Source organism: Ochlerotatus camptorhynchus, unplaced genomic scaffold (assembly GCF_037179485.1).
Source record: "Ochlerotatus camptorhynchus isolate MF236.1 unplaced genomic scaffold, CSIRO-AGI_Acam_v1.1 ptg000406l, whole genome shotgun sequence".
Taxonomy (NCBI): Eukaryota; Metazoa; Arthropoda; class Insecta; order Diptera; family Culicidae; genus Ochlerotatus; species Ochlerotatus camptorhynchus.
Window position 1 is genome coordinate 278,448 of NW_027040892.1, and position 18,542 is coordinate 296,989.

At 38.8% G+C, this 18,542-nt stretch overlaps 1 protein-coding gene across 2 annotated transcripts in view; it reads left to right on the forward strand.

The window, feature by feature from the left end:
- Positions 1-18,542, forward strand: part of Syn1 (Syntrophin-like 1) — a 366,892-nt gene that overhangs the window by 236,980 nt on the left and 111,370 nt on the right. For both annotated transcript variants that reach the window (XM_065233653.1, XM_065233654.1), the window contains exon 4: positions 8,301-8,513. In XM_065233653.1, the coding sequence (XP_065089725.1) occupies positions 8,301-8,513 (213 nt within the window). The remainder of the gene's footprint in view (positions 1-8,300; positions 8,514-18,542) is intronic.

An 18,542-nucleotide genomic window follows, 5' to 3' on the forward strand; every position in this document is an offset into this window, starting at 1 on the left:
AATGTAGAAATTTGAAAAGATTGAACTGCCCATTAATGTGGTGTTCGGAAATGAAATATGTATTAGGGAAAACACATCAATCACAGAATTTGAGCATACCAGACGGTAGTTACGTTTATGCATTTTGATGCAAATTTTAAGACCCTTTCATTAAGAGAATTTTGCAAGATTTAATTGGCATAATTCTCTTAATACGAAGGGCTTAAAATTTGCATCGAAAGGCATAAAGATAGGTACCGTGTGGCACTGTGTTAGGGAAAACACTTTTCCCATCACGGAAACGCCTCGTTTTCTGATAACAAACTTACGCATTTTCGTGCACAAAACGCACGGAAGTTTTTGGCTTATTAAATAAATCAATCATATAAATCCGAGATTTTTTTTGGTTTTTTCTAGCGTCCTTGAGAAAACCTTACCTTACCTTAATTCGAAGTGTTTCTGGTGAATTGACATGGTCATGTGGTATTCGGTCATTGCGAGAATTTTAATGTACCACTTCAATACTTGACGCATTTGACCAAAAAAGTTTTGTTGCTGGGTACATTATCAAAGTGCTTTGTGGGTGATGTGGTTGGCAGCAAGGCGAGCGAACGTTCAATGAAAATTAACTCTTTAACAACAATAATGTGTGGTGGTCCTGAAAAGGACCGTTTTGTCGTGATGATTGAGTAATGCTGAGCTATTAGGGTGTTCAACACGGATGAGGCTGGCGAGCTGTATGTTATTTAAAACGAGGGTGACGCGCTTGGCACAGATGGCCCACAGCGACTCACAAAGAGCTACTGAATCCGATCAGTAGCGGTGCGGCGTCTTCCTTCTTCTATGGACGCTCATGTGGGTTGTCAATGTCAACACCACTCGCCGAAAATACGCTGACACCACCAGGGAATCCGGATGGAATTCGATTTTGAAATCTGTGTTAGGGAAAGTGTTTTTTTCAGGCAATCGGTGATAATTTTGATCACCATTGCAACAGTTGGACATTTGGGTAATTTTTAATAGTGACCTATTGAAAATTATTAAAGTGTTCATTTTAGCAGATTTGTTGATAAATTTCCAATCGTTTGGTTTGTTTAAAATCAAAATCCATCCGCTATTGATAGACTTATATGTGGCCAAAACCTGACCTCTTTTCGTAATGCGGTCGATTTTTTTTAAATTGCACCAATATGTTTCCGACAGACGTAGTCCTACGTAAAAAAAATCCTTCCAGAAATAGAAGGTAATGCGTCAGAAATTTCTGGCTAAATTTCCCGGGATTTTGTGAGCATCCCTCTGGAAACTTGGAGAGAGCTCTTCCAAGAATTTAACGAGATTTACCCAGAAAGTTTTAAACAAATTCCTCAATAATGAAATGTACGCACTTGGCCTGAAGTTAATAGTTAATAACACTTTGGAAAATTTGCTTGTACGCTACATTTCATTGTTTGTGAGAAACATGTTGTGAGAAACATGTACACATGTACAGAGGATGTAAGAAATCTACACATACATTTTATGTTCATGTTATTTTTTATGCGTGTACCTTTCGGAATTCTGATAGAATTCCTCCTAAAAATCAAAGTGAATTTTTCCACAAAAAAATCTGAGAGAATTTCTACCATGCAACAGAATGAATTTTTGAGAGATTTCCTCCACGAGTTTTGAGAGAGTTCTTTCATTCTTAGAGAACTCAGTTGGGAATGTCAATAGAAACGTTCAGAGAATATTTAATAGAATTCCTTAGGACATTTTTAGAAAGTTCTTCAAAGAATTTAAGAAGATTTCCATCGATGGTTCTATACGAACACCTCGATAATTTGCATGGATTGGTGCAGATAAATCAGAAAGAATGCCTCCTTAAAACCTAAAGAAAACGACCGTGAATTCTGTATAAAAACTCCGGGAATTTAGAAAGACTTGCTACGGAAATGCAGAAAGAATGTCTCTGGCAATCCAGAGAGAGATCCTCCAGAAATTCAGAAAGAAATCATCTACAAATTCAGATAATATTATTCCAAACATTCTTCCCAAATTCATTACAAATATGTACAAGAATTCATAAGAAATAAAATAGAAGAGCCTTACCTAAGGCCTTGTTGTCCTCTGCTGTCCGAAGAAGTCGTCTCCACTCTATTCGATCCATGGCCACACTTCGCCAGCCTCGTAGTCTGCGAAGGGTCCGCAGGTCGCCTTCTACTTGGTCGATCCACCTTGCCCGCTGCGCGCCTCTTCTCCTTGTTCCTGTTGGGTCACTTTCTAGAACCATTTTCACTGGGTCGTCGTGCGGCATTCTCACGACGTGCCCAGCTCATCGTAGTCGCCCAATGTTTGCAATGTGGACGATGGATGGTTATCCCAGCAGCTGGTGCAATTCGTGGTTCATTCGCCTCCTCCACGTTCCGTCATCCATCTGCACTCCAACGTAGATGGTACGCAACACCTTCCGTTCGAAAACACCAACAGCATAGTCCAGGTCTCGTGGCCGTAGAGGACCACCGGTCTAATCAGCGTCTTGTCAACTTCGTGCGGCGGCGAATTTTATTCGACCGGAGCGTCCTCCGGAGTCCAAAGTAGGCACGATTCCCTGCCATAATGCGCCTTTGTGAGCCCAAATACACGAACTCATCGACCACCTCGATTTCGTCACCGTCAATCTGAACTCGGGGTGGGAGGCTAACATTGTCTTCCCTAGAACCTCTTCCTTTCATGTATTTTGTCTTTGATGCGTTGATGGCAAGTCCAATCCGCCTAGCTTCAGCCTTCAGTCTGATGTACATTTCCGCCATCATCTCAAAATTCCGTGCAATGATGTCAATGTCATCGGCGAAGCCAAGAAGCTGGATGGACTTCCTGAAGATCGTGCCACTCGTGTCTATCCCAGCTCTACTGATCACACCTTCTAACGCGATGTTGAATAGCAGACACGAAAGACCATCACCTTGCCATAGCCCCCTTCGAGATTCAAAGGTACTCGAGAGCGTCCCCGATACTCGAACAACACACATCACTCGATCCATCGTCGCCTTGACCAATCGCGTCAGTTTATCCGGAAATCCGTACTCGTGCATAATCTGCCATAGCTGATTTGGTCCGTGGTAGCGCGGGCACCCATGAATCCTGCCTGGTATTTCCCCACGAGCTCTCTTGCAAATGGTGACAGGCGGCGGCATAGAATTTGGGAGAGTACCTTGTAGGCGGCGCTCAGCAGTGTGATCGCGCGGTAGTTGCAGCAATCCAACTTGTCGCCCTTTTTGTAGATTGGGTATACGACACCTTCCATCCACTCCTCCGGTAATATCTCCTCCTCACAAGTATTGGCAATTACCCTGCTCAGCGCTCTAGCCAGTGCTTTACCACCGTGTTTTAATAGCTCACTTGGTAGTTGATCTACACCAGTTGCTTTGTTGTTCTTCAGCCAACCGATCTCTTCCTCAACTTCTTGAAGATCAGGGGCCGGTAGCCTGTCGTCTTCTGCGCGTGCTCCAAGGTCTGTTGCCGTACCACCGTTGAGGTGCTCGTCTAGATAGTACTGCTTCCACCTCTCAATCACCTCACACTCGTTCGTGAGAAGGTTACCATCCAAGTCCTTGTTCATATCGGCTTGCGGCACGTAGCCTTTGTGCGAACTATTTAGGCTTCTCGTAGAACTTCTGTGTGTCGTTTACGCGGTACAGACTTTCCATCGCCTCGCGATCTTGGTCTTTCTGCTCATCCTTCGACAAGTCACGAATGACCTAAAATGTGCTGAAGTGACTATTATAAAGTGATCTTCCAAAACTTTAACGAGGCTTTGTCTGTGAATTCTGAGAAAATTCTATTGGAAATGTAGAGGTATTTCCTTTAAAAATTTGCAGATAATTCCACCATGAATTCTGAGTTAATTCTTTCGGGAATTCTGGGATAATTTGTTTGGAAATTCTAAATAAATTCCTGTGGTAAAACGATGAATCTTCTAAATATTTTGAGAGAAACTTTCTAGGAATTCAAAGAGAAGTAAAAGACACCCAGGCATTAGCCTGAGTGACTACAACAAGCAATTCAGAGTTTGTTTTTACATAAAATTGGACAAAGTAGTTCCACGGAATGGCTTGAATGTCTCCAGGAAATGGAAATGAATTTCTTCGTGAATTCTGAAAGAAGTGCATCAAATCTTAAGTGAGAAATTCATCGAATAATACGGAAGACTATCTTTGACAATTTTGAGAGAATGCTTCCGGGAGTTCAAATACAAAAGCCAACCAGGTGACAAACATCAAACAACATTTTGATCTCATCAGCAAAAATCACATCCGGGAAACAGCGACGATGACGGCGCACGACCCTTGGATGAACATCGGATGATATGGTGATGCTACCCAAGTAACATTGCAAGTTTTATCAAGGTTTTAAAGCGTTCTTCAAGTCTAGTTCATGGTCTACAGAACCCTCATAAAACTAAAATTGTTACTTGGGTAGGGTAGATTTTAAGTATCGATCAATATAGAAGTCTTTATCGTGCAGTGTAACTGTTCAGATCTTTTTTAAAAACTCGTTTTCGAATACCCAAAACTAAAAAAATATAGCGTAAATTCTCCATAAGAAATTCTGCAAGAAGACTTATGGAAATTCTGCAAGAATTCGTCTGGAAACTCTGCAAGGATTCGTAGAAGAATTTTAGGAGCATACTTGCATTTTCTTTTATGAGAGTTCTTCCAATAGTTTTGAGAGATACCTTCGAGAATTCTGGGCGAATTCCTCTTGGAGTTCTGAGAGATTATCTCCATAAATTTAAAGAGAGATCCATCGGGAAATTAATGTGAATTTCTTCACAAATTAAGAGAGAATTCTTCCAGAAATTAAAAACTACTTCCTGTGAAAATTCTGATAAATGTCCATCAGGAATTCATTGATTTCGGGAAATTGGACAATTCATTCGAAGAAATGGATGGACTTCCTCCGGAAGTTTGAGCGAATTACATCCGGTAATTCCAACAGAAATTATGTTTACCTTTCAGCCATTGAAATGTTCGTCTCTTCAAAATAGGAACAGGGCTTGATGTGAGGGGCTCACCTCAGGAATATTTAAATACTTGGTTTTTCAACATTCTACAGAGTTGGTTTGTAACAGAGTTGGCCCTTCTTGAAGACGGGATACTCATTGCTTCTTCTGTAAAGAAAAACCTCTAAGAGTTCGTAGAGAATGCCTCCTGAAAATCAAAGTGAATTTCCTGGTTAATTTTGAGGCAATTCGAACAGGATTTGAGGAAGAATTTCTCCGTAAAATCCGGAGAGAAATCCAACAGCATAATACCATAAAGGTAACTCTAAGACCAGAAGGTCCCGAAGAAACGAGCTCAACTTTTTGGCTCAGCTCTGGTACTATAATTGGTCCCAAGCTAATCGATTCACCCCTCGGAACATTGGAAAATCCACTAACCCCTCATTTTATCTGTCAAACTTTCATAGCGAATCAAAACAAACATAGTTTAGTTCTAGAATTTCAACTAGAATGGGGTACGTTAATCGATTTGCTTGGGACCAATAAGCTAGTCAAGTAGTGAGCCAATTTCAAATCCATAGTCTCGTATAGTGGTAGGGCGCCCGTCTAGAGTACTGACAGGTGTGGTTTCGATTCTGTAGGCAGTGGATTTTTATTTAACCATTTTTGCAACAAAGATCACCACCCAAATACATGTTCATTGCTCTAGTATCATTTTGTTTGACTCAACATTAGTTATTAACCATTGCAATTTATAAAGAACTATTAGGGAAATTCAGGCAAAAATTAAGATTGATTTCGTTCACGAGTTCTGAAAGAATTTCTCCTCAAGAGGGATCTTCCGAATTTAAATAGAGAATTCTAGAATTATTTCCAAGGAGATTTCCTTTCGGGATTTTGTGATTTAGTATTTTTGAGAGAACTCCTTTACCCTACCTATTGGCTTAGAAGTATCGACAAATTCTTGTTTGAATCTTTGTTTGCAATAGCTGATCCATGTATTTGTAAATTCAATCATGAATTCCTCTTAAAAATCTGAGAGAAATCGTTTGTGAACTCAATACTTCCATGAAATCATAGTTGGTTCTGGTGGACAGTCGGACGAAATTCTTCAGGAAAAACTGCGACAATTCCTCCTCAAAATGGGACGGCATTACTTACTGAATTGTTTATTAATTTATCTATTTGATAAGGCTCAATCCAATTAACTTTACAGAGCCGAGGATAAACACTTCATCTTCCGCTGTCTAATAAGCATCCTCCATCAGAACGGGATCCACTTCCAGTGGTTTCATTGTATGCCAGTATCGCCAACGGGAGGCAGAACGCTTTCATTGCAGCAATGGACGCAAAATGTGGTCAGCACTCACACACTCATCACGAAACGGTTGCTTTCCACAGTCGACGACGCATCTACTGAAAGAACTGCTGATGAAGATCAATGATGAGGACCATGCAATGGTTGCTGCTAAGTAAACAGACAATCGCGTGACACACATCAAGAGTGGTCGACAGCTTGACTGACTTAGGGAATTGTGGAAGGATTTCTTTAGGATTTTTTGAAGCATTCTAGGAATTTCGAGCGACATCTTCAAAGGTTATAAACAGAATTCCTCGCACAGGATTCCTCAAGGAATGAGAGTTTCACCAGAAAATAAGACATACATTCAGGAATTTTCAATGATTTGCATAGGGAATAGTGTTAGGATTCCTCCAGAAATACTAAGAGAATCGCTCCTCAAATTCTAAGAGTTTGGTGTGCAGTTGAACAGAATATCTTGGAATACAGCGGGAGTTCCTCCGAAAAATGGGCCGAAATTCTCCTACGAAATCTGAAAAAAAAATACTTCGAGAATATTGAGAGCAATCCTCCCGAAATTCTGAGAGACAGCTTACGGCAAATTTCTATAAGAATTCCTCTAGCCATTTTTTTTTTAAGAATATCGCCGAAATATGCTCAGCGAACTTCATCTGGGAGTTACTAGAGCATTTTTCTGGGAATTTTGCGCGAATTCTTTAAAAAAAATTTGAGAGAACCCCTCGAAATGTTCCTAAAAGGCTTATTCTAAAAAAATCGAAGTTATTTCCCCATGAGATTTTCAGAGAATGTCTAAATGAATTCAGAAGAGAGACAATTTCTCCGGTAATTCGGAGAAAAATCTTTCAGAATTTAATAGACGATATTTTTAGAAATTTCAAGATAACTACTATGAGGATTCATTTGGGAGAGCATTTCTCCAGAAATCCAGAGAACTCTCCAGGAATTTTGAGGGAATCGCCACAGAAATTCAAAGATAATTCCACCAAGAAATCAAATAGTATTTGTCTGCAAATTTTGAGAGAAATTCTCCAGGAATTCATATAGAACACCTCCAGAATTTCAGAGTAGAGCAGTTCCACGCCAACTAACGAAACAATTTTATTTTTTCCTTATTTCAATTCCATGAAACATGATCGCTAGAAGCAATGAACGAAGTTTGGGCTGGAATTTGATAATTTTGACTCACGCCTGATTTTCAAAATTGTGCTTTCGATATTTATCAATAAATCATAGAATGAAAACAATTCATATAATTGAAATTACGTTTGTGACAAAGTGGTGAAAAACTTAACATTCTTAGCTAGGGGATGAGTACTTAAGGGGGTTAGATTTTGGTTAGTCTTTAGTGGCAATGACCCTGATGAAGACTGTATATTGTAGTCGAAATACGTATCGGTCATAGATACCAAAATTAATTAAGTGGAATTAAATGGAAGATAACCTTTGTAGCTGTTTTATGGTTTGAATAGTTTTTAGAGATAATTGCGAACATACTTCTTCCATAATACCACTGCCAGCCAGTGGGGGTTAGATTAAATTAAAATACACGCATATTTTGTTTCGGGAAAAAATATCTTATTATATTATCAATATACTTTCACAAAATAATATTTGATATAGTTTTGATAATATTTTAGTATCTCTACATGCTTTCTGAATCAGCTTTGTTTACCTGCTGATCGTCAATTCCAATTCATGACTGACCGTATTTTGAGTCAATCTTAGCACGGATTTCAGGTTCTTCTGTTAATTTAGTATACATCAATAAATAGGCAGTAACTTGATTGTGCCTGAAATAAGTTGCTTAAAAGTTGTTGCAACCGTTCTGTGACCAGGTTACCAATTCAGAATAATGTTAGTTTCCATCTATGATATATAGCGGTAAAATGAAGATTTTCATATCAATTACAAAAGATTATCAATTACTTAGGTGTACCGATTTCGGTCCCGCATGACGGTATAATTTCCACGTTCCAAATTAACTAACAACGATTTCCAATACTTCCCCTCTATTTCCAGTCAAATTCCTCCGTGAAGTGACACCATACTTCCGGAAAGCGAGCATCATCTCCGAGGTGGGCTGGGAGCTGCAGCGCGCCTTCCTGTGTCCACTCGGTCCCGGAGCATCTTCCCCGCCAGCCGCAGCCCCTCGAAGCCCTCCCCGCGCCGACACCCGCTACATCCCCCTGCAGTTGACCCATCTGGCACGGAATCTGAAATACCACGACGCCGGTAAGTGTTAACAGCCTTTTTTTTTCGATTTTCCCAGCACCATAAACAGCCCCGGGGAAGGTATCTCACCATTAAATATGTGTACAAATCAATCCCATTCCGAATCGCTGAGCCGTCCATTATGTTTCGACAACTTTTATGTTTGCGATGAAATCTTTCGAAGCAACTGAGAAACCAATTTCCACAGAACCTTCTGGTACCAAATCCGCTTTGAGCCCTGAGGATATTAATCATTTCTGTCCGTTCTACGACCACTTTTCACAACAAGAAAGGAAAGTAATCCAATGATCCGTGCTTGACGCGTGGCCAACCGAGTATTGGAGGATCTCACCCTTCCCTCCATCCGCCGTTCAACCAACAATTCCAATCAATCAACCCGAAGCTTAATCACGTTGTCAAACATTGCATTGTCATCATTGTCAAAATTGATATCTCCCACGCCCCCGCACTGCTCCTCAAATGATCCTCCGCAGCCTCCTCCGTACCATCGTTCTAGTGAGCTTCAATGAGCTGACGAGGCTCGAAATAAAAATGGGAAAAAGCCGGCTATCAACAGGAAGCAAATTTAATCAGGCTCCTTCAATTTTCCCGTGTGCCCGTTTCGATTTTTCGCGTTCATCAAATTGTATAGAGTTGGTGGCGGTTTCATTTTTGCTCTCGCTTCGGAGAAATCATTTTCCATGGATGTTGCGACGTTCATCTACCGTGTCTGCCGGGACAAATTTGGGATCCAATCAACCAAATGTATGGGTGGTACCTACATGTATCAGTAAGCAATGTTCAGTACCGGTTGATGGCTCAGTAGGTGGAAGGTCAGAATTTTCCTCCGTTCGGGTTTCTTCGTACGCTGCCAGAAGATATTTTTTATTATTGTGCTACTGAGGGCGCTGGAAAGTGATCTGAATTTCACGATTAATTTCTTTGAGCACCAGTGGTTCTCAACTATTGGTACATTACAATGCATTTTTTTTTTTTAATTTTGTTAGCACGCGTCCCATAAATATTTTTATTTTTTATATGTTTAGTTATTTTAAAACTCTTTTGTAATTCGTGACTAATTTTGGAGATAAGAACTTGTGGCTTTGGCGTGAGAGGTATGGATGTAAAATTATATCTTAGCTACGCCAAAATAGCATTTGAATAACAAATGGCCAGAATTACAGCACCGAAACTCATAGATGATGATTTCTCAAGGTGTCAATCGGAACACCTAAACCTGTGAGTCCCCAGCTAGTTACGGGCACCAGGTCAAACCAAGCCAAGCTGGTTGCTCACTGATTTTTGATATATTGACCCCCGTTAAGGAGCGCCCACAATTCTAATTTCAGAATGTACACACAATTTACTACTCTCTAATTAAAACTAGGAGTAAACTGATCCGCTATCAGCTTGCCCTAAACATTAAAACACAAAATTTTTCGGCTATTGGCTTTTTAGGTTAACGGTGGATCAATTAGCTACGTTTTTTATGTTTACATGGGATTTGAAGTTATACCGTCTGTTCGAAACGAGAACTGAATAAACTCGCAGACACTCGCGGGAAAATCGCGACACCGCCGACACGGTAATCTTGTGGGCACCAAGAGAAGGCAAACGGACCGAGTCTTTCTTCCACCGAATAAAAGTCTTCAACACTTCGTATTTAGAACGATATTGTACGACCGATAGCAACGTGTTTACGTCCAGATCTGTGACTGGGTGGAGATCAACTGTCTTCTCTATGTATCCCGATCTCGGCTACTGCCGTCTGCTACACTCTCGATGACTACTTACTATCCAGAGAGCCAAAGAAGCTGGTGCTGGTCTGCTATCACAGAATAGGCTATTGTGATAATCCCGGGTCAGTTTGAGTATTTGAGACACTTGTAAAAGGCCGACATCGATTTACAGGCTTTTAATAATACGAAAAGGATTTTTATACAAATACTTTTAAGTGCATGTATCTAAATAGTGGTAAGTTTACTTTTAAGCAATGGTATTTATACAAATTTAGAATTAAGATTTTGAACTAAACAAACTAACTAACACCGTCCCTTACTAGTCCTGACGAAGAACTCTCAAATGGATACAATGGTTGATTATGACAATAGCTTTTTATACAACAAGTTGCAGAAGGAAGATTTTTTCTGCACGAGTCGTAGCATATCCAACGTGGCTTGCCGAACAAAAGGTAATTTGTCCTTCACGATTTGTACACTTTATCGAAGGTTTGTGTGCTTCTCTGAAGTAATTGGAACTGCCCTAAAGATCTTCGAGAGAAGTTCCAACTATTTTTCTGACACTGATTAATATACTAGGAAGACCTTTGATCTGTCTCCTACAACTGTTCTGAAAAAATCGATTCACAGGGAATTTCATTTTAAATTTGTCGAATCTCTTAACGGAATCCCCTCGAACCTCTTAACGGAATCTCTTTATGAAGAGCTTTGAGTGGTGTTGAGAACTTGGCTCTGATGAAATCTACAAGTAGTAGACGAAATGCGCGTATCTGTCAAAATATAAGCAATTATAACGGAATTTAAAGGAAATAAACAAACATATTCAAAACTCTTCATTTATTTATAAATTTAGTATTCATCTTTCATTATTCTGTTGTCTTCATTTTAAATCTTCCCCTTCATTTTCAAGATTTTATCTGAACTTCTCCAACATTCCAACAACTTTACTTATATCCATGGAACTTTCTTGAAAACCCCGCAAGTTTTCAGAATTTTTTGGAAAACTCTTGTAATTCCTGAAATATTTCATAAGTCCCCGGTGCTTTTTGAATGTTTCCGCAATTGATTGATGAAACTGATTTGATGTTCTCTGATATTTTTGGAAGTACCCCGAATTTAAAAAAAAAACTTCTTAGTAATCATTAAACTTATCTGAAATAACCTGCCCTGAAAATCACTCAGATCTGAGTTTTTTTTTTAACTTCAGTCAAATTCCTGCAGTTTTCTGACTGTCCATGATTGTTTTGAAGGTTTCGCATTTTTCTAAATGTTATTTGTACTTCCTTAAAAATATTGCTCAAATTTCATCAAATCTTGGACTCAGATTGAGAATACTATACAAAACAACTTTGCCAAAGAAAAAGTTATTATTATATTAATTTAGACCTTTTGCTCCGCGCCAGTGCTGATAAAAATCATTTCTTCTACACCCAAATACGCTGAAAATGAAGGCAACCTTGAAAGATAAACCGACTACCTGCATGAATTTGAATTTTGACATGGTAACATGCTCTTGATCAAGGCAACCGCTGAGTTTTTAAGTCAACAATTGTTTTTGTTCATTCAAAGATGCGTATTCATTATCACCTGTTCTGTTGTCATATCAATATTCATAATGATCTTGGTGGGGATGATTTTGAGTATCAAATGCGAAATGATTATTTTCGTTTTACACACATATACCGTTGTGGAACGTGCTATGTTGCTTTTTCACTCGGATCGATGGAAGATTATTGCCTTTTGCAGAATTGATGATAATATCGAGGTTTTAGGCTCTGCAATCGTTCATATTCAAAATAATCATTTGCGGCAAAATTAATTTGATTTTTTGCTTTTGAGGATCGTTTCCGATTTTGACAATTTTGAGTTGGAAAGCTCCGCGCATAACAACAGATATACATATGAGCTTTTTGATACGTGTGGAACACTATTGGTCTAAAATGAAAGTTTTGTGGTTTTTTGTTCAAAGATCATATGGGTTTGAAGTCTTCGAAAGTTGTTTTGAATTGTATTCTCAATTCAAGTCCAAGATTTGGTGAAATTTGAGCAATATTTGGAATTTTGGTAAGCAAATTAATAGGATCGTTCCGTTTCCCATACAATTTTCTCATACAACATAATCATAACCGAATTTGTTCAAATTTTGCACAATTGGGAGCCTCAATACGTGATGAAAGAGCAAGTTGGAACAGGAGTTGTAAAACTTTATCCACCCTAATGTACAAACTTGGAAAAATGTAAAAGAACATTGTGGTAATGGCTGAATTCACGCGCCGCTAACACGCCTCTAGTGTTGGGAATCGAAAATCTTTGACAGTGGTTTGTTTATACTTCTATAGAGAACAACTTGTGCAAGTTTGATCTTAGTAGTCGATCGTGTTCTGAAATAACGTCAAATGGAACTCGAAAGAAGAAGAAATATTGTGCACAAACACCTGGAAAATCCGGAGTGGTCCGGTTCCAACCTGGCTAAGTGCTGAAGATACCGAAAACAAGAATTTGTTGAGTGCTCAAAACCTACAAGGAAACCCTGAGTGTGGATAGGAATCAGCGGACCTACGAAAAAACTGGAACCAGGGATCGTCAGCTGAGCAGCATTGTGTTGAGTTGTGTTAAAGCCAACCCCGGTTTTTCGATCCAAGATGTGACCAGAAGGTACAACGCCAACTTTCAAACGGTACATCCTTGCCAGGGAAGGATACAAGTCGTTCAAAGACAGTAAACAACCGGCACATGAAGCAGAATTCCGTGGCGTGACGAAACGCAAGGGCTGCACTTTAATTGATGACGAGACATACGTCAAACTCGATTTTAAGCAGCTTCTCGGTCAAAAGTTTTACATCGCGACTGAACGTGGGGATGTCTTCTTTTTCTTATTCGCATATCAAGCTTATTGCGTCCTCTCAACTTAGTGTTCTAAATGCACTTGCACAGTTATTAATTGAGAGCTTTCGATGCCAATAACGAATGCATGAATTTGTATATTGTGTGGCAAGCACAATGATACTCTATGCCCAGGGAAGTCGAAAAAATTTCCAACCCGAAAGATTCCCTCGACTGGACCGGGAATCGAACCCGCCGCCTCCGCATAGCATAGGGGCAAAGTCATCTTTTGGCCCGATTTGGCCAGCTGACACTACTCCAAGAAGGCTCTGGAGTGGTATGCTGCTAACAAGATCGATTTTGTCCCCAAGCTAATGAATCCTCCGAATTGCCAGGAATTTCGACCAATCGAAAATACTGGGCAATTTCAAAGCAGTGACTTCTATGAAGCGACCGTACAGTCAAGGACATCCAGTAAATGCGGGTAAAGTGGAAACAATGGGCTGATTCCGTGCCCATTCCCACTGTGCTGGCGCTGATGGGCTCCATCAAGAGGAAGGTTCGAGATTTCGTTCGAACTGGAGAAATGTAACCATCTAATGCTGTAACTTTATAGTTTTAATAAAATTACTGTAAAACAACAAACGACAAATCGCCTTTGCGGAGTTTTTCTCAATTACCCGTCAGCACGTCCTCACCAACTGGCAACAAAAATGGAATGAGAGTGATCTGGGAAGATGGTTACATTCTATTCTCCCACAGGTATCGAACAAGCCAAGGTTCAATGGACATGAGCCGTGACTTTATACGTGTCATGACAATGCTCATGTCCAATCACTACTCGTTAGACTCGCATTTCTTTCGAATCGGGCTCGCAGGCAGCAATTTGTGTGCTTGTAGTAGTGGTTATAAATATCGACCACGTGCTTTGGTCATGCACCCTCCATTGTGTTGCTAGATCCGAGTTATCCGCATCCCTCAGGGCCCGAGGAAAACAACCTTTGCGGCCTCTTGGCGAGCCGAAATCTCGATTATTTTAACTTAATTTATGTGTTTTTAAAACGGATCGATCTGAGGATTTAGTAGTTAGTGTCATCTCAAGTTGCTAGGTCCCCACTGGTGTAGCCCCATGTTCGTCTTTTCCTCCAGTATGTCGCTTAGTTCTAGATCAAGAGCACATTGCTCGAAAAAACCTTGTGTTCCCAATCGCTACCCTACCATTCGTTTGTTACAATTTGTTACCCCTAACCGCGAGATAGCCGCAAGTAATCGGCCCCCGCTTTACTAACGTTAAGTTTAAGTAATTTTTTAGTAAAGTTTTATTAAATTCTGTGAAGTTCTGGCGATTTTCTTGAATGGAATTTGGCATGAAGCTCTTTGATCTACGCTCAAGTTCTCGAAGTTTTCCTAAAATCTTTGAACTACCCAGAAGTTTTCGAAACGTACTTTAAATTCTTGGAATTTTAAGGAAATTCTTAGAACTTCTTGAAGGTTCCCACAAACTTGCTGATGCCAATGGAATTAGCATAAAGTTTTAAAAATGGTCCATAAGTTCTTGAAAACAGTTTATATTTAACGTCGATTTTTCCTTTTAATGCTACTACTTTTGTATTACTTTCACTTTCACTTAGTCACTTTCACTGTTTACTTTCACTATCACTTTGAATTATAAACGTTTCTACTATATACTATTGCGTTTAGTTGAGCTATACCATTCTTGTTGCAATTTAAATTTAATATTAATGTATAGAACCATTACCATTAATTCACTATAAGGATTGATGATAGAATCTGGGGTTGTTACAGTTTGCAAGTAGTAAATTAAATATGTATGTGTTATAGTTCAAAGTGATAGTGAAAGTAAGGGCCCATGCATTAATTATGTCACGCTAAATCTAGAAAAAAAATTACCCCCTCCCCCCTATCGTCTCGTTTTTCCTATACCTAATGCATTGCATTGTCATAAAATCTTAGACCTCCACTCCCCTCTTAGAGCGTGACATAATATATGCATCAACCCTATAGAGTGTAAGTGAATTAGTGAAAGTGAATTAGTGAAAGTGAATTAGTGAAAGTGAATTTGTGAAAGTGAATTAGTGAAAGTGAAAGTGATACAAATGTAGAAAAATTTAAAGGAAAAATCGACGTAAAAGGTATTCAATTATTCTACTTAAACGCTCATCAATCAATTTAGATTATTTAATTTTTTGAGGACTTTGCTCTGAGAACATTTTGTTAGTTCCTTCAATTTCCCTGAATTGTATAAAACGAAACTGAAATTTAAAAAAAAAAATCCTGAAGTTTTTGAAACTTCTCTCAAGTTTCCAAAATTTTCCGGATGTTCATAGAACTGCTCTGTAGTTATCAGAAATTTTCTCGAAACTGTTTGGACTAACCGAATGTTTTCTGAAATCTTCTTGAAACTTGCTGAAATGGTTAGAAATGCTATCTAATATGTATCAACACGAAGCCTTAGTGTGTTGATGCACTGAAGTTATCGGAACTTACCCTTAAAGATCTTTAATCTCTTATAAAGTTCTGGACTTTCCTGTACTTCTCGGAACTTTTTTGAAGTGTTTATACAATTGTTATAACGGAAGAGTGCAGAAGATTTTTCATAGCATATTTGTTAGTGGAATATTTGTTTGTTTTTGAATTTGTAATATTTTAATTCAACATTTTAGGGCACTAATTAAACCAATATTATGTTGGGCATATTTGCTGCGCAATTTGGTCGAATGAGTGCACAGTAATGTATGAGCGTTCAAAACTTCCCTAGTGCACAGTTTTTTTTTATTAAAGGAGCGTATGTAGAAACATGTTGATGTTTGCGACCAAATAGTTTTGATGTTAAAAAAAACAAATCGGGTTTCAAAGCGGGTTACTCATGGAGTAACCATGAATAACCACCATGACAGGCCTGGTCCTATATTGTATAGCATTTACTCATCCACCGTACTATTCAATTTTCTTTTCTTTGGCATTTCCTACACAGCAAAAAATTAATTTTAATATCACATCAAAGTGGATGCACTTCAATCGTGTCGAAAATATGGTGTACTTGCCAAAAAAGGGAAAGTTATCATTAATACAGTGCATGTGCTGACATTACGTTGCTTTTACTGCATTTGTTTATTTGTGTGGAAATAAAAATTACTTGAGATTTTCGACATGATTGAAGTGCATCCTCTTGAATGTAATATTAAAACATATTTTTTGCTGTGTAAAGATCTTCGATTTTTTTTAAATTCCTGCTTAATGATGTGTTTAGTTAAGTTAAGTAAAAATTCTAAATAAATGTTCAAACCTAAATATCTCAAAACTTCATAGTTTGATTTTAGAAATTAGATTAAAAAAAAAACTTATGAAAATGTCAACTTTTCAAATGCTCAAAACTATAGATATTTAAAAATTGACAAAAATCGAACGACAAGAACGATAAAATTATTGAACTTTTTTTCATGTAATGTATACTCAGAAAACAATGATTGAGCCATTTAAAATCAGTTTTTGTGAAAATATAGTTCATGTTCTGTCCATGGTTCTGAACATGCCAAAAATTTAGATTTTTATGAGCTTTAAAAATAAAAACATTTTTTTTAATGAATAATAGTTTTAAATAATTTATATTTATAATCATAATTTAAACAATTTTTTTTGTTTATTTTTCCCCGACCGACATAATTTTTCTCTACATCTTTGATCAAGACGTCATTCCAATCAGAAATGCCGTTTTCGTGCTATTTTTTTTTTAGCTTCAAATTTTAACAGAATCCCACAAACCACCATGAAATTGAAACTCTTGAAGCTGGTTTCAATACAAACAAAATTAGTTAGTGATTGTAGATTATGCGGTACAGTTTTCACGAATTAATTTACAACATAAAACTTTCCCACAACCCACATAAAGTTAAGTGCATTCAATGCATTCTAATTTCACAGAACCCCTTCGTGGATGGATCCGTCTCTCGAGTGACTCCATTATACCACTCAAACCCCAACACATCAAACCATATACATTTGTGTGTTACCATGCCATAGCAGTAGTGTAACCACATTCCCTAGGGGAAGATCACAAAAATGTAATCTTCCCGGAAGCTGCATAGCTAAAACATTATAAATATTTATTGCCATTTACGTTTCATATCAAACTGGCTCCTCCACCACCAACTGCAACAGCAGTAGTTCTGTAACTACAAGTGATAGAGCTTGCAGTAAAGTAGTTTCCTACCTCACACCCACACACACCACAAAGTCGTCAGCAGTAGCCATGGTGCACCCACTTTCCCATATATTTCATATTTTTATTTGACTTCTCTGAATGGGTAAAAGTAGCATTCTCGCTACATAGTATATACTTGGCATGGGAGCACTTAGTCAGCTCATGGCAAAGTATCATCTCTTCACCTTTTTTTCCCCCTGGAAAATAATGCTGGAAAAAATTGAAGCTTATGGGACACGAGGGTGTGCATTGTTATTGAACCGGTAATTCGTGACATTTTCAGTGTTCAGTTTTGACGGATTAAATGTTATGATTCCCAAACAGATACGTTTTAAATATTTCTAGGCTAACAGAAAAGAGACATCCCTAAGCCCATGCAAGAGTGCAGTAAAACAGTGGAAATACCGAATGAGCTCAGCATGAAGGTTTGGCAGATTGCGAAATAAAAAATGAGTGTACTGTTATATTTCTGGTTTCAATCCCAGCCTGTGCTCGGTGTGCTGCAGGTATGCTCCTAGCTGTTTACTATCATCTTCCTCGCTATTTGCGGAATCCTTCTTTTTTTCTCTTGCTTTCTAAAATCCATCCCATCCAACTATACCATCGGGAGGATTATTTATGCTGGCAGACGAAACCATTTCAGAGCTTTCAAGAGAGAGAAAACCGGCGGCGGAGGTCGGGGCAAGATCCCGCACAGGCCAGTCCCTCGACATGGCTCCGTTTCATTGCACACACCTAGCTGCATCTACAAAGAAACGTTGATTACTTCTTTCATATCGGTCGGAGTAGCGGTTGGAGAAGATCACTAGCTCAGAAAATAAGGTGAATGTGCAATTGCAGCAGGATAGCAGCTTTCAGTCAAATGGGTACCATTTCGGTTCGTTTTATCAGTAAACCGGACACGGACAAGCGGGGGTCCGAAGAACTGTCACAACTCGCCACACACACACACATTCAAACACCAGAGTGATCTCAATTACGTTCGGAACGTTGGAATGCACCTTTTTCACGGCATCTAAGCAGGGAATGTCGTCTTCCTCGGAGGAGTATTTCTCCATCATAACAGCAGAATCGCTATTGCAATCAGCAAGTGTATCATTTATAATGGGAATACACAGAAAGAGAGACAGACAGCATTTTTTTATAATTCAAAAGAGCAGGGTTGTAATTTTTCTCTTTAAACAGAACATACAAAAGCTCCTTTTTACATGCGATGCCTCCCGATGGAAATGAGAGCAAGGCAGAGAGCCGAATTGAAAAAAGATG